Raw genomic sequence first — 16,090 nt, 5'->3', positions numbered from 1 at the left:
CATTAGTCTTTGCTAGCACTATTTGTACAACCCTGTTACACCACTCGGCTCCCAAGTCTCAGAAAAAAAAAGTGAAAGAATGTTATGTTGTGCTTATTGGACTAATTGCTTTTGAAAAAGCAACTGTTGAGTGCATTCATTCACTGTATTAATAGCATCAAGGTTTGTTGACAATTTTATTAGATGTTTGACAAAGGATAAGAATCAGCACAACAAAACATTAGAGTATTTGGTTTTAATATTTCTTTGTGGGTATTCTGTTAATATTTTAATGCAAAATGTTTCTGAACAGTGCTTAAGAACTACAAGACAATGTGAAATTCATGTTTGATAAATTAATACTGTATGTCACTCGATGTGTTACTTTAGTAAATTGTTTTATTTCTTTACAAAATAAGTACAAATAAGGGAATATGTTTTCACACAAATTGGGGGTATTTACGAGTATGTACAGAAATCATCAAAATAACGTAATTCTAATAAACACAAGGCCTTTATAAACAATATGTACAAATTATCAATACATTTAAAACATAATTTTACACTTCCTGGCCTTAAATACCTTATGAATAATCTTTTGGCTAAATAGCAGCAGTATAAATTTTCTTCTGCTTTTCATAAACCTTAAAAAATAATTAAAACTTTTGTTTTTAAAACTATTGGACAAATAGTTCTATTTGTGCTTTCGCTATGGTTTCCCATCAAAAAAAAAATATTGCCTCAAAAAAGTGGCAAGCAAAACATAGTAAAAATTGAAAAGATAAATAAGCAAATGTCTCCCTTCCATGGTTACTGATAATACTGTTAGGTTTGAAGTACAACTTGTGCCCAGCTTCTTGCTTAACATTCCTATCTGTACCCATTTAAAAGACTCACACTAACTTTGCTCGGCTTTGGTGTGGGCCCCTTAAATTCCAATTCAGCAAAGCATTTAAAAAGCATTCCTCCCACCTTTAAGTACTTAAAACTACCCATATGCTTGAAGTCATGCACTTGTTCATGAGCCTCTCTGGACTGGAGTCCTCAGGTCCAATCGTCTAAGGCAAAGCATCGCCAGTCCCTGCAGTGCTGCCCCGACCGCCCAGTGGCACTGAGCTTGCAGGAGTCACCCCTGCTCTCGTGACAGCTACTAAAAGTGGAACTGGATCCCAGAATCTTCCTTTACTGTGACTTGAAAAATCCATATAGAATACTCTAAAACCTTTACTGAACAATACTCTCCTTTAAAACCACCATTAAACCATACTCTGCAATAAATAAATTAAGATTTTAGAAAATAAAATGATTCATGTTACTAACCAGCTGCTACAAATGTGCAAAAGGTTGAATAGATTCAGAAAACAACTGGAAGCTAGTCAAGGTAACTCCACTGGGACCCAAATGCACAGATTTCATACACTTAGGATTTGGTTCAGCAAATGGCTCAGGAAAAGAGCTGTGCAGTAAAAGCAAAAATCCTAAATATATAAAATTTGTGAGAATGTGCATTGGCTATTCTTTTAGCTGTGCAAAAAAATGCAATTAGAACTAATCTAAAATAACATCAGGTATCACCATGGTTAGTCATTGGAAACAGTGCTAGTAAACCTAAAAGGAAAAGAAAACCAGCACCATAAATGAACAAAAAGGTCAATCCCCTGGTTAGGTCCCAATTCTGTGAACCTGTCCCAATCCTCCTTGCTATGAGATGGTTTATGTAAGCCATTGCAGCAGTCTTTCCATTTGTGTAACTTCAATGCCATCTATTTTAGCCTTATCTAAAATGGCCAAACGTAGTGAGACTTTGAAGTTGGTTACATCTGTGAATTTAACATTTTAAAACCTTTTGCACATTTTTTTCTTTCTTTTTTCTTTCCTTGTTTTAATTTTTACATAAAGGGAATTTATTGCATGTGTCTGACAATTTTACAAAACAAAATTACTGGAACATTGACTTCTGAAAAAAATAGAAGGCACATTAAAATGACAGCTTTTCAATGTAAGTTGAGCTTCTGTATGGAGAAATCAGTACAATTCTTGGCTTTACTTAAGCAGAGCTCGATAGAGCAGGAGAGAATGGCTCGTTTCTCTTTCCTGTTCCATGTAGAAGATGAAGTCCCTGAGGTTTACGCGAGTTATTTTCTGTCGGGCATACTGCCTGGATGAAGGAGTCCCCAAGCCAGCCTGACTTCCACCAGACATACTGAGGCCCTACAAAGAAAACACAGCAGAGTTCAAAGTCCTGCAACAGTGGAGAGTCCTCCAACTCTCAGGTTTACAACTACTAACTGCTGGATTATTTTAAATGCCTAAATGTATTATGAGCCTCATTCTGAAAGTATTACATGACTCTCTTCTTTTTTTTTTTTTTTTCCTTTTCTGTTCTTCTGAGCCTCAGCAAGTAACCAGAGTAAAGAAACAAGTGAAAACATGCACACGAGACTAGACCTTGTTTATTTACAACACGGAACAAACATATCTGGCTAATTCTCCTGCTACAGTCATGTTAGCCATAGATGTAATTGACCACTACAATTTGAAGAGACTTTTTTAGGACAAAATTAATTGCAGTAGATAAAGGCATCTTTGGTGTATCAAATGTGTGCACAATGCTATTCCAAATCCTGTCTAGGACTGGACAGAGGTGAGTGGTGTACCGGTATGTTGCTACTGCCATAATAACCTCAGCAGTCCCATGGGGACCTCCATTCCTCTGGGCATACTGAAGAAAAAAGGCTTGCTGTGAGGAGATACTAAACAATCTTGCCAGAGAACACAGTGCTCAGCTGAAAGGTTGGAAAATTAAGTACAAAAATTGCAAGGAAAACTCAGACATTTAAGATGATAAAGACAAAAATTGATGTAATGTTTTCTAGTGCTATATTAAATCTCTTGTTAGTTTTGTTTTGTTATAATTGGTCCAAAGCTACTGAATTAATGAATACTTCATTCTGGCCTTCTGTATAGAAATAGCATTCAAAAACTAGGGGCCAGAGCACACTATGATCTGAATATTTAGGACATAAAAGGACATAATTTATAAACTCCGCAGTCTTGTTGAGTTTAGAAGAGAAATGTGCTAGATGGATACATTCAACCCTTTTTTGAAAAAAAAAAAAAAAAAAAAAAAAGCCATTATTTTTAGTACTTCCAATTGATTTCTGGTGAAATAAAATGTTCTGACTTAAAGAAGTAGACTTTAATCCATAAAAAGGTTTAAATTATTTTTCAAACCTCTAAAGCATCTGGCACAGTTTTCAAAACTTTTTAAATACCTACTTCAAATATACCTACTTCAAATTTACTTACTGCTGCTCTTAACTTACCTTTCTTTGTCCAGGGAATACTTATTGTAGGATCTTGATTCTAGCCATTAAAAATACAGTTAAGCCTAATTTTAGTACTGAAAGGTTGTAGAGGATACAAACGTGGTATATTGCAAGTAAGACATAACACTATTTTCACTTTTCTCTCTGTGTACTGGCAAAATCAGACTCACCTGCAGAACTATACTGCTCAAGTTATTTCTACTATATCTGGCTATTAAATTACAGTAGTGGGGCAAATCCTATTCTCTTATAACCACAAAAAATGCTTAATGTAGTTAAATGAATGTGGCTAAGCTTAGAGGCAAGAGAAGGAGAAGCCCACAACCTTCAAGTGCCACAGGCATTTGGTCTTAGGGTTTCTGTTCTCCAGTATAAAGTAGCTTTTGTTAATAGATTAATTGATTTACCACCTAGCCTCACAGCTCATAGGAAAAGCATGTGCTGCAGCTCCAAGGGTTGCTCATCCATGCTGAAGACAGACACATCCCCAGTGCACAATCCATTAGTGGTGCTCTGAATTTATTCAGCCCTTATGCAAAAACACTTTGCATTCCTAAAAGAAATAGCATCATTTAAACTCATACTCTTTATCTTTCACAGGTCTGAAACAATACCCTACCTTAAGCTGCTTCTTGTCTGCGCTCTTACCATGCATTTGTTTTGCCAGGGCTGTTGCCACTATTTCCAACTCTCCAAGGAACTACCATGTCTATATTTATTTTGAACAAGCTGACTCAAAAATATGTCTCTTCTCTGTCTCTGATATGGTGAATCTTTCCCCCTGCTCCAAGTAATAGTTCTTTCAGATCCATGCTGACTGCAGTTCCTGAACATAACAAAAACACTTAGCAATGTGGCCACCTTAAACTCATGACAAGAAACTCTTCAAAAATACTATTTGTAGCTTACTGGACCAGAACCATCCTACACACACTTAACCAAATATTAATAGAAAAGCAATTTATACATATATATATAAAATATATGTTATATATATAATATATTACATATAAACTATATAATATTATATAGTTTATATATATATATTTCTTCATATAAAACCATTTATTTAATACTTGAGGTACCTATACAGCAAATAATTGCTTTATATTTATTGGACAGAGTAGCTGGAATTAAGATGAGGTAAGTCATATTTATTGCATTTATCACTTGAGGTACCGAACTTTTGAGTGGTAAGAGCATATACTTAATGCAACACCATAACACGAAATTAAGCTGTGCACATTCATAACTGTGCTTGTGAGCTACTCAGTTACCTGATAACACCCTGTAATTCTCTCTCATAAGGTGAAAAAAATTGTAAGAATGTTTTTAGAAAGTAGAAAAGCACAGTTGTAAATTGACAGGACAGTAACGTGTATCTGTCAATATGATCTCTAATTTAAATTAAAGACCAATTTGTTTGGTACTGTACTGTACTCAACATTATTCTTTGGTATGTACATTAAGTACAGTACTAAATGCCACATTTTTTTTTTTTTAATTATATACATGAATACAAGCCTAGCTAATTGCCAGTAATGGTGGAATTGAAGAAATACAAGTTTTACTCAAGATTTTTTAATTATTTTTTTTTTTTTAAATCAGCATGTCAGGCTTTTCATCAACACAAACAAGTCTGATCTTGTTTGTATCTGTGGAAACTAGTAAGAGTTACAAAGATAAAAGCTCTAATAAAAAAAAAAAAATGGTTATAGATTGTTTACATCCTTTGTTTCCTGCCTGCCACACCCAAGCTATTACCAAATCACACCCACTCAAATACACATCAGTACCAGTTTTTGTATCAGTGAACTTCTATTTATAACTTCGGGGAAATTTAAGATGTTTGAGACCAGGGAAAAAAATAATACAATTTATACAATTTATGTATGGACTCTTTCTGCCTCTTCATTTTGAAATGACTTACATAAATGAGTTACAGCAACTTCTTTTCCCATTCCATCTTGTCCTCTCCTTTTTCCCACTGTCTCTTTTCCCTTGCTGCTTCAATTTTTCTTTCTTGTACTACTAAGGCGGCTGGTGACTGCCTTGAACTTGGTAGCTGCAGATCTCACAGGACAGTAAGGAAGACAGCAGAGAGCAACTGAATTATTCTGCACTGTGCAGCACCCACGCAAAGAGGCTTTCTGGGAAGACCCACACAACTCCCGCTGCCAGCAAGGACCATGCCGTGGTACAGCCAGAAAGAGAAATTCACCGAAAATCAAATTAAATGCAGGAATTTGAAGGAAAAAAAAAAAAAAAAAGGCCATGGTGCCATGCTCTCTGTTAACCTGTAATCCAAGACCCACTGAAACAGTCAGACTCCATCAACTTTAATGAGCTTTAATACACTTCAGATACGCTTAGCTGACGTGTGTATATACAACTTACAGTATTTTAAATAACATTGTTGGTCTGTCAAGCTTAATTCAATTGTTGGAAGCTACCTAGGTTGAAACTATGGCTTAAGAAGAAGAATTGAAGTAATAACTGGTTCAGCGTGCACATTTTGAAGCAATTCCAATTTTATGTTAGATGTGACACGAGATTTGGGCCACTCATCTCAGCTTGTTTGCTATTTTTATGATCGTCTTCTGTGAGAAAACTCATGCTGCTGGAAAAGCAGAATAATTTTTATTCTGCTGTGGTTCAAAACAAAGCAACAACCAAAGAGTTGGTAGATTCCTAGGTAAACATACATAACTGTCTACCACAGAAACATACACTCTAGAAATTAAAACAAATACTCCTGTGAACAGAGAAACTAATGAAGCCTCATTTCTTCCAGATGTATTGCATTTCTCTGGTAATACCTCTTACCACAATAAAAACCGCTCCTCTACATTGCGTTCATCACCTCTCATCTCCCCCAGAAATATCCTCAGTCCACTGTAGCACCCTCCACATATCACAGATGCCCCCTGGGGTTTTACCTCCCTTCGGAATGGCCTCAGGACCACCCCACACCCAGCTCTTCTCCCATCCTCCCAAGCCAGCCGGGTGAGCATTCCCCCCTGGGGTGGCAGACCCACCGAGCCTATGCTCATCACCCACCCGGCACACAGGGCCCCTAAGACAAACCTACCCCAAAACTTGTCGAGCTTATATTGCAGCCTTCTCCTCGCTGCCAATACCAGCATATCTCGTCTTCCCTGTGCCCGAGCTAACAGTCCTCATGGTGGTTTTCATGGGCTTGGTCTCAAGCTCCTTCCTGCCTCTTTCCCTCTTCTACTTCACCCCCTCCACACGCACCAGGTTTGGTCAGTATTTCCCAGAAGGTTTAAAGGGTACTGAGAAAGTGGACTGAGAAAAACAGGTACACCTCATCCAAAATTTTCATGGACAAACTCCCCTACTGCTTGGAAAGTAAAAACGTCTTTGTGCATTAAATTACAATGGTTAGAGCAGCAGGAGAATGAAAGTTAAACTGAGTAACTCTCATAAGTGTGCTGTTCCTTGTTTGAAACAGAATTGCTTTCACATAACACAAACATATGTAATAAAAGCTACTGATTTTTATAGCAGTGATTTCTACTGTTGAACAATTAAATCTTTTTTTTTTTTCTTTTTTTCTTTTTTTTTTTTCCACTAATCTGTATACCTTCAGCTTTTAAAGGCACTGAATTACAGAACCATGGAAATACACTGTGATATTCTTGTCAGGAAACACAAAGATAAGGGCAAATAGAAGATTGCATTTAATATTTTATCCATCGTTCCTTCACCAGAAAACAATTCAGTCCTGACATCTCTCCTTTGAACATAGTCTTGAACTGCGGCTATTGCTTCTCTGTGACCCAGAGAGACAAGGCAATAATGATAAAAGATCTGCTGGTTTTCTTCCCAGGCTACGTGGCACATCCTTGTGGCAGACTTGCACTTCAAGCCAAAGTCTGAAAGTGGGAATCATACAGGAACAATTCAAAGCCAAGCAATCTATGGAGTAAAAAAATACAAGGAATTTTGTCTCTCCAACCTCCATGAACTGAAGAGGAGTGGTAAAATAAGGTATACATTAGTCTGGCCTTATGCTAACAGGTCTTGGATTGTAAGAAATATTCTGGAGATATTTTTGCAGCAATAAGAATTGCTTGCATAAAGTGCTATTAGATCTCTGGCTGACAGGCACTTTATACACGAAAAACAGGTATAATATTATGTATGATTAGCTGTCCCACATAATTTAGGGTTTAATTCAGCACTTACCGAGGCTAATAGTAATGATTTCACTGATTTAAATGAAAGCTGAAACATCCTTAAATCAGTACTCCCCTGAAGTACAGAAAAGTAAATAGTAACTGTTCATCAGCATCCCAAAGATTAACAATACTGTATGAAACATAATTATATCCACGGAAAGACCGTGCATCTTCATATGCACAATATGGTGGCATTACAGATGTCTTTAGAAAGATTCATCACCAAAAGCTATCATTTAGGCCTTTAGATCAGCAACATTTACAGTGAGGATTAGATACCATGATTTCTTAGGCAGCTAGTTATTTTCTTTGCAAGCATTTCTATCCTATACTATTTTAGTACAACTGTTCCTACAGACTCCGTTTTGGCACGCGTTTGCTTGCTACACCCTCTTGGATGCAAATGCGTCTCATTTCCCCTGGGCACATAAACACACACCTCACCCTGCAGACAAACATCAGAAAAACTGATTTGCACAAGTATTTACAAGTACTTCAAATACCAACACAATTGCAACATTTCAAAGACAGCATGCAGTAATTTTTATATTAAGAAATAGTAAGAGGAAGGTAAATCATACTAAGACATGGATACAGTGAAGAATTTTTCTTTAGATGTGATCATTTTAGTTTATAATTACACGATGTTTTTTCAACCCAACTAAATGGACTGCCATTACAAAAAGAATGCTTTATACGTATCTGCTCTTTGCCTTTATTATGCTAAGCTAAGTCACATATGCAAGTACCATTATAATTGAAAACCTGCTTTGTAAAACAGCATCACACCAAAAAGTTCCAGCTGAAAGAACTCAGCATCTACTACCAACCTGACCACCTACTCCTTCTTTTAAGAGAACGTCCCCCCCCCAAAAAAAAAAAAAGAAATAATGAATGAGAACAGGGCCAAAAAGCAAGTTATGCAACATTTCAGAGAGAAACAATCTGGGAGGAAGAGAATTCTGCCCCACTGGAAACCAGTAACACAAGTAAGAGTAAAGCAGATATGGGCTATTTCATTTACCTGCTCAAGGGAGGTAACTGCTCAACTGCCCAGTCCTCAACAGGTCATTCTCAAGAAGAAACCAGACTGCAAGTAATTTCAAATTCTTAAACACCTTATCCAAGCAGATCTCTGCATAATCACTGCATTAATGAGGGAAAGAGAAGCTCAAGTTTTTCCTGCACAGAGATACAGGTCTGCATTCTGCTAGGACTTTTCACCCTTCAAAGATCTTTTTGTATCCCTCACTCCTCACTTGGTATGTGATAAAAACATGTCTTGTATCCTCTATTTTCTTGTAACACATTCACAATTTACTCAGGTGGTGCAGTCTCCAGGTCTTTTCATTTACTTTGTTCATGGACCTGCTCCTCGTTGCAACCACAGATCTTGCCAACATCTTTATCCACAAACATCTCATACCTACCACAATTCACTGCCTTACTTGGACTTAAAAGCAATGACAATTTTACCTGATTAAGAACTCTCAGTTTGGACTGCATTCTTGCAGTGGTAATTATAAGTTGAATATTCTATTTATCCTGTTTCCATCATACACATATATTTTCATTTTGCTTGGAATGTTTCTCCTCCCATGCTTTCCAAACGTTTAATCAAGTGCTGCTCCCTTTGAAATACTAATCCTGCCAATTTTTTTATTGTTATTTTTCAAGCATTGTGGTGCTTTTCCCTTCTCATCTTTCAATATTAGCATTTTTTGTTGTTGTTGTTGTTTTTCTTTTCCTCTTTTAAGGGATTTGCCCATATTACTGTACTCCAACCTTGCTGTACATGCCTGTATTCCCTCTCACTGGGAAAGGAGAAATGTCAAACTAACTTTAGGAGAAGCCCTACAGCTGAACTTGCAGGATTCACATTTCCCTTGAATCATATTTGATTCCCATCTGATTTTTCTCTTGTGGTAATCCTTGATATTAGTTTAAAATTATCGCAGTTTTACATAGTGGGTGGCCCCTTCTTTCCTAACCTGTATGATTGTGACTTTCATTTAATCAGAAACTTAAAATAATTAAAATATTCTTGACATTCATCAATCTCTAGACACATATAGCTGTAAAATTTAATTGTTTAAATATCTAATTAAAATATACATAATTGCTAGCCAGTAAAGATTGCTTTTTTGGCCTGTTCTGGAAGACATGCTGAGCAGAACAACTGTAGGGGACCGGCTAACTGTGGGGGTCTAGATTCATTCGTAGCTGTTTCTGATTAAGAAGAAAATTAGCGTTAAGAAGTGCACCTTGGCCACCTCATGTGCTAGCTACATCTCACCTATTTAAGGTGAGACACAGCCATCATATAACTGTTTCGTATATTGCCAGTCCTCCCAAGGGAGGAAGAGAGGGAGACAGAGAGAAAAGTATCTACATCTTAATACTTGTGGGGAAAAAAAAAATTACAAATGTGAAATCTAAACTCAAAATCACTTTCTCAACCCTTGAGAGCATAAATTGCCCTCATTCATCTCCACTGACTTTCAGTTCTTAAGCCTAATTATGATGTATAACCCAGACTTTAAAATAATTATGTTTGCAACTGTGGGCCATCTTGTGCACTCCCAGCAATTGTGCAAGTGCCAATCAAGTGACTTTTTGCACTACCTGCCAAACAAAGGGCAAAAATAGCCACAGATCTACCAGCTCTTGGCACAATATATTTTTTTTTCAGTGCAAAATTTGCTAGCAGATTAGTTACAATCTAAGAACAGTGGTATAAACCTTTTGCTATAATTACCAGAGGCTCCTCTGTGGATTGAGGGTAGTATATGGCCCTAATTCATATACCCAATCCGTTAAATAAAGCAAAAGCAAGCAGGCAGTGCGGTTATCTCAGAATTGAGTGGCAATAAAATTAAGCCTTAAATGCTAATACCTTCAGCTTGCAGGATAAACACATTGTCAGAAAACAGTCCAGTGTACAGGGAAAAAGACATCAATGTTTATAAATAAAATGTGGAAGATGGTTAACACACTTTCTATTACTGCAAATATCATGAAATATAATTAAGGCCTGATGTATTTCAGACATTAGGGAGAAATGACGGAGTTCAGCAGGGAGAAGTCTCTGAATCATTTAGCTACCCATTCCTTTATTTCTTAATGTTTCTGTTTCTTACAATTAATTCTCTTGACTCTTCTTAAGTTAGTGGGGTTTTCTGTTCAGAATAAGTCCAAAAAACCTTATATCACACCAGCACAAATAGTTTTTGAAAAAATGCCTTCCAGAAGGAAACTGTGTTTTCCATCCTACAAGACAGCAGGAAGCTCATAGCAGTGGCCCCCATTTAATATGATCTATAGTTTTTCCTGCTACAATATGAAGGCAGTCCCTTGCATGTAATGGTCACAATTTGCTGTTCATCAAGATATACTCTTTCCCAAGTCCTTTTCCAAGCCTCCTGCTTCTCTCTTTCCTTCACGCCAGGATCAGTTCTCCAGGACTTAGGACAGGAACGTTTCATGACCGCATGCCTCCACCACTCTTCATTGCTGTCTGCCCTCCAGACTTCGATCCGACTTGCTGCCCATCTTCAAATTGCCTCAACATACATACTTCCATCATAATTTTTAATAACTTCTCCTTGGTACTCTCCTCTAACCTCTTAGTTTCCATCCAGGTTTTTCCTTTTTCCTTGACTAAAAGGCAGATCAGTTTAACTTATAAACACAATGATGACAGTTTACACTTTCCTAACATTTGAAAAAAAATATGTAATCTCCCCCTTTTCCTCAAGAATACCAAAATCCTCATCCTCCTCCAACCCATTTCACCACAAAGCAAAGAAACAACATTTTAAAATTCTATTCAACACAACCAACACAGAGTAAGCCTTGAATTTCAAACCAAGCCATTAAAAAAAATCTTGCTTTTTTAGTTAACCCTCCTGCACTCCCATAATTATCCCAGATCCACCTATTTTTATAAAGTGGGAACAAATGCAACATGAAAGCTTTCAAGAAGATCCTCTAACCAACTGCATCTTGCGGTAACAAAAAAAAAATGATTGAGTAATCCATACCAATATCAATATCTAAAGAAAAATATCTTCAGTCTTACAGATAATCACAGAGGAGACAGTGATGTACAAAAACATTGTTTCCAGATGTTAAAGCTCTAATCTTAGTTAGAGATAACTTCTCATCTTTTCTATTCTGGTAAACCAGACAGACTACCTACAGGAAAAGCTGAATTAGCAAGTAAATATCATAGCTACCATAACCTAGTCTTCAATTGGAAAAATTATATAATATTATATATTACTCATAGGTCCCCAAAAATGACAATGATCAATATTTACACTGATGTCTCACATAGCTAATTACTCCCAAAATAAAATAAAAATGAGTAATATATAAAAAAGAGGGCTGCAACTATAGAAGAATCTTTCCCAAAAGTACCAGCCAAAAACAGAGATTCATGATGGGATTTTTTTGGCAAAGTTAAACAAAAGGCAGTGGAGTGTAATATATTCACTGTCTTTGGAAGGGAGCTGGCACAACCAATCATCAGCAATGTGAGAACTCGAACAGATGACGGAAGAGGGCAACAGAGCAGACATACCCAAATGTGCACATGCACACAGTGAAGAGGATTACTAAATTAATTAGAGAGGCAAGTAAAAAAAACAGTGTGGAATTTAGAATGCGCTCAATAGTATGGAATGATGCTACTGGCCTATTTTTACCATTGGCAATAAGAGACGAGAAAAAGCTAGCTCTAGTAGAAGCAAGTGCATTATGATACAACACAACATGAGCATTATAAAATGCGAGATGAATCTCAAGCCCAGAGGCTCTTTAGCACCACTCCAAATCACAACTCTCTGCCTTCATTTTTCTTCTTTGCTACCATTCCACTTCTTCTCCCAGTACTTCTGACTTGATTAACCCTTTTTTCTCTTTCTTGTCTTTCACCTTCACATTTTCATGGTATTCTTTTCATTAATTTAATGGGTTCTTTAAAAAACGTCTTAATAACAGCAGAAATTATAGATCAGGAGTCAGATTTTCAGAAGTGCTCTAACACAGTGAGGCTGCAATTGTTTCTGATAAGTAATTTATCACTTCATTGGCACCTTAATGAGGTTGCATGCTCTTTTGGTGATCTGACCCCTGATGACAAGTTACGAAAAAAGAAAAAAAAACAGTTTTAATAATCAAAATTCAAGTGCTGTAAATTTGCTTTTTCTTTAAATACTTATCCCAGAAATTCAAGTATAACGAGCCTGAAATAGACTTCCTGAAACACAACCTTCATTTTAGCTTTTTGGGAATTAAAACAAACAATTGCATGCTATGCATAATTTCTTGTATCCCTTTCTGGAATACTGAATTCAATAACGGTTCATTAATCTGGCCTGAAATCATCAAGTTAGTTTTTCAGGAGCTTATTTTTTGGTCTTTCTGAAAACCTGTGTTAAGATCATCGATCTTCCCTCACAATACATATAATATGCTACCTGAATGTGTGCAGCAGTAACATATGGTACAGTAGGTTATAACTATTTTACCATCTGTTCTGTCTGAACCCTAACCTTGATAATCCCTTATCAGCTTTTCTTGCTAACTACCACTCTTAGATATTAGCTTATATTTATTCTTTTAAAATTAAACTGCAGCAAAATGATGACCAGATTATATGATATCCCTCCTCCCCCAATTAATAAAACAGATCGGTAGCCAGAATATCCTTTATTCTGAAAAGCATTGCTCAAGATCCTGCCACGTTCATTACATATTCATTTACGAAGTGCTTTGCTTCTGTTATGCTCCTATTTTGAACACTGCATCACCTTCAGTGGAACTACAGTGGACTCAACAATTTCCAAGAACAAACTTTAATATTTTAGCAATGTTGCCCACACTGCTTGACTCAGCCTCTGTCTAACCAAGTCATGCTATACAGTAGAGCAGTTCTAATCTGGTTTTTGCACATACAGCTAGACTACTGTAACACCTTACCACCTCACTACTGAGTCACCTTAGAAATTAAAGAGACAAGAACAGCAACATACTGAAAAATAGAAAGTTAATTTTATGGTAAATCAACCTAAATTCTCTCCAAAGTTAGGAAAATGGGCCAGATTCTGTGAATTGAGCAGGGATGCTTGAAACTTTTACTGTTATTGGGTTCTTTTTTGTTTGTTTTGTTTTTAAAGACTAGCATCCCATGTCACCAAGTTCTATTTTCAGATGTAGGAATTTGAAAGCCTGAGCTTTAATTCTAAGGGCTGCCAGAACAGCTCATCTGGCATACTGCTTTTAAATTTAAAGTCTGCCTTGTTTACAAAAACTCAAAGAATAGCCACACAGTAATTAAAATCCGTGAACGACCATGGCCTTGGTATAATGATTTATACATACCTCTACAGAACTACTACATACACACAGACATATATAAAACATAAATATATATAATAAAAACTAATGATATCCACAAGAACATATGCACCTCTGGTTTTATTATATGTAAATACAGCAGCAGCACTTGACAGCACTAGTTCTTATGGGTGATGAAATTGAAGAAAGAAGCAAATATGGTAATCACCAATTACTATTTTACAATATCTATTTTCAACTTGAAATATTAAATTATAACAGCTCAGTAAACTCTGACTCATTATCAACTGAACCAGACTGTAATGCCTTCATAATGAAAACTACATTTAGAAAAGACTACCTTTGTAAAATGATTTAACTTTTAAAACGAGCACCATACATTTTCATTAAAGGTATTCACATCTTCACTATTTTGAAATACAGTATCATTTCTAAAAAACATTGTTTCCCTTCTGATTTTTGTTTAGTATCTGAACAAAATGGGAATTTGATTTTTTTGAATGTGTGAAGAAATCAGTTCATGAGATATAATTTTGCTTTTTCACACATGAGTAGTTTAAATATGTTATTCAATGTTATCTTGAGGCACAAACATAAGGCATGTAGGTTAGAAAAGTCAAAAATATATACTAGTCTGCTACCTCAAATGTCTTCTAAAATATGCAATTGAAGGACACCATAGAAACTATGATGTGATTAAAGTATATTAAACTTTAGTTGTAATCAGGGTTCTGTTAAACAAAATAGAATGCAGCAACTATACATATACACAGACTCCCCAAATACACAAATGTAACTCCCTAAGTGTTTTCCAACTACACAAAAGCATCTGTATTTTGTAGCTGTACTTGGGGGAGGAGAGAAATACATGTTTTCTTTTGGAGTTTATGCTAAAACAGGCTCTTCCTTCGCTATACAATGCAAGAGAAATAAAAGCTTTAATGGATAACAGCTAGAGTTTACACTTCACTCTTCCTCTCCAAATGCAGGAGGACATTAGCTTCCCTACACACACACACACACACTCTCTTTTGCATTCAAATATTTCTACCTCTGCATAAAAATGACTTTTATTATGCAGTTTCGCAGGCTTTCCTAGGTTGGCACCCCAGGAGCATAATCCTGATTCACAAAACAAAAACATCTAATTACCCCAGCTGCATAATTCATTGGCCCATAAATAAAAGTTGGCCAAGCCATGATCTTATCTGACAGCCTCTACAGAGCATGTGTGAGAATCTCACTCGGGGAGAGGCATTCACCAGGGCTGGCGGCAGCACAGGCGAGAGCTGGGCTTTGCAACCAGAGGTGAAGCGCTCAAACTCTGCTTAAGCGCCTTGGTCTCACCAGAAAAGGAAGAGAGGCAGAGGAAGGGATGCCCTTTTGCAGCCGGGACCTTTAATGCTTGCAAGCAGTTCTTCCTGTCCTTGGTCGCTCAGTCTGTTCTCAGATGAATCATTTAACTAGAGGTTCCTATCAGAGCTGGGATCCCCCACAGCCTCACACACTGCAATGAGCCACGCACTTTGTGATTAACTGAATTCCAGTAATAAAGAAAAGAAAATGCTTGAATTGGCAGCACTGTAAGTATATGCTAGAGGTTTTCTTCAATCACATTGAGATGTAAGACTGTAATTTGAAAATCAGACAATATTCAGATGACAAAAGCGAAACATACTTATTGAGTACTCCTTTACTTTGCATCTATTTTTCATACAATGTTGATGAAAAGCTATGTAAATTCACACTATTCTGGCAAAGTTCCCAACATAAGTCTTTTAGACACCGTCTATACAGGCTCTTTGTGGATCCTTTTATAATTGCTTCTGGTTTTGTTTTTTAATTTATAAGAGTTCTACTTAAGTATCATCATCTAACATCTGAAAAACATCACCCTATTTGTTTGTTTTCATGATCAAAATATCTACAATTCACTAAATTACAAATAAAGATGGTGACCTAAGCCACTCCTGCTGCGAGCTAGCAAAACACCTTGCGGTCTCACATGAATTTCAAATGAAAAGATTTGTAAAAGAACTCTGAGTTGGGTTTTAATAGGCACCATTTTACCACGTAATGGTAACCAAATCAGGGACCATTTCCATTTTGGAAGATTTCAGTCTGCATTATAACAATGGCAAGTGGCAGAGGGAGTCGCCAACCCAGGGGCAAAGGCCCCGTCCAGCCTTCATGTCCCAGGTGCCACAGCCACTG

The 16,090-nt window shown here is 36.6% G+C and overlaps 1 protein-coding gene across 1 annotated transcript in view; it reads right to left on the bottom strand.

Moving 5' to 3' along the window:
• Positions 1–552: 552 nt before the first annotated feature.
• LOC311214055 (transcription initiation factor TFIID subunit 4-like) overlaps positions 553–16,090 on the bottom strand; it is a gene marked incomplete at its 5' end in the record, with an annotated part of 143,478 nt that continues 127,940 nt past the window's right edge. Inside the window, one exon of the mRNA XM_084294451.1 lies at positions 553–2,190. Coding sequence (XP_084150577.1) covers positions 2,023–2,190 — 168 coding nt within the window. The 3' untranslated portion in view covers positions 553–2,022. The remainder of the gene's footprint in view (positions 2,191–16,090) is intronic.

This window comes from Netta rufina, assembly GCF_964035555.1.
Source record: "Netta rufina genome assembly, chromosome: 13".
NCBI classification, from domain to species: Eukaryota; Metazoa; Chordata; class Aves; order Anseriformes; family Anatidae; genus Netta; species Netta rufina.
Note: the sequence above shows the minus strand (reverse complement) of the source record. Positions and strands in the feature narration are given on the sequence as shown.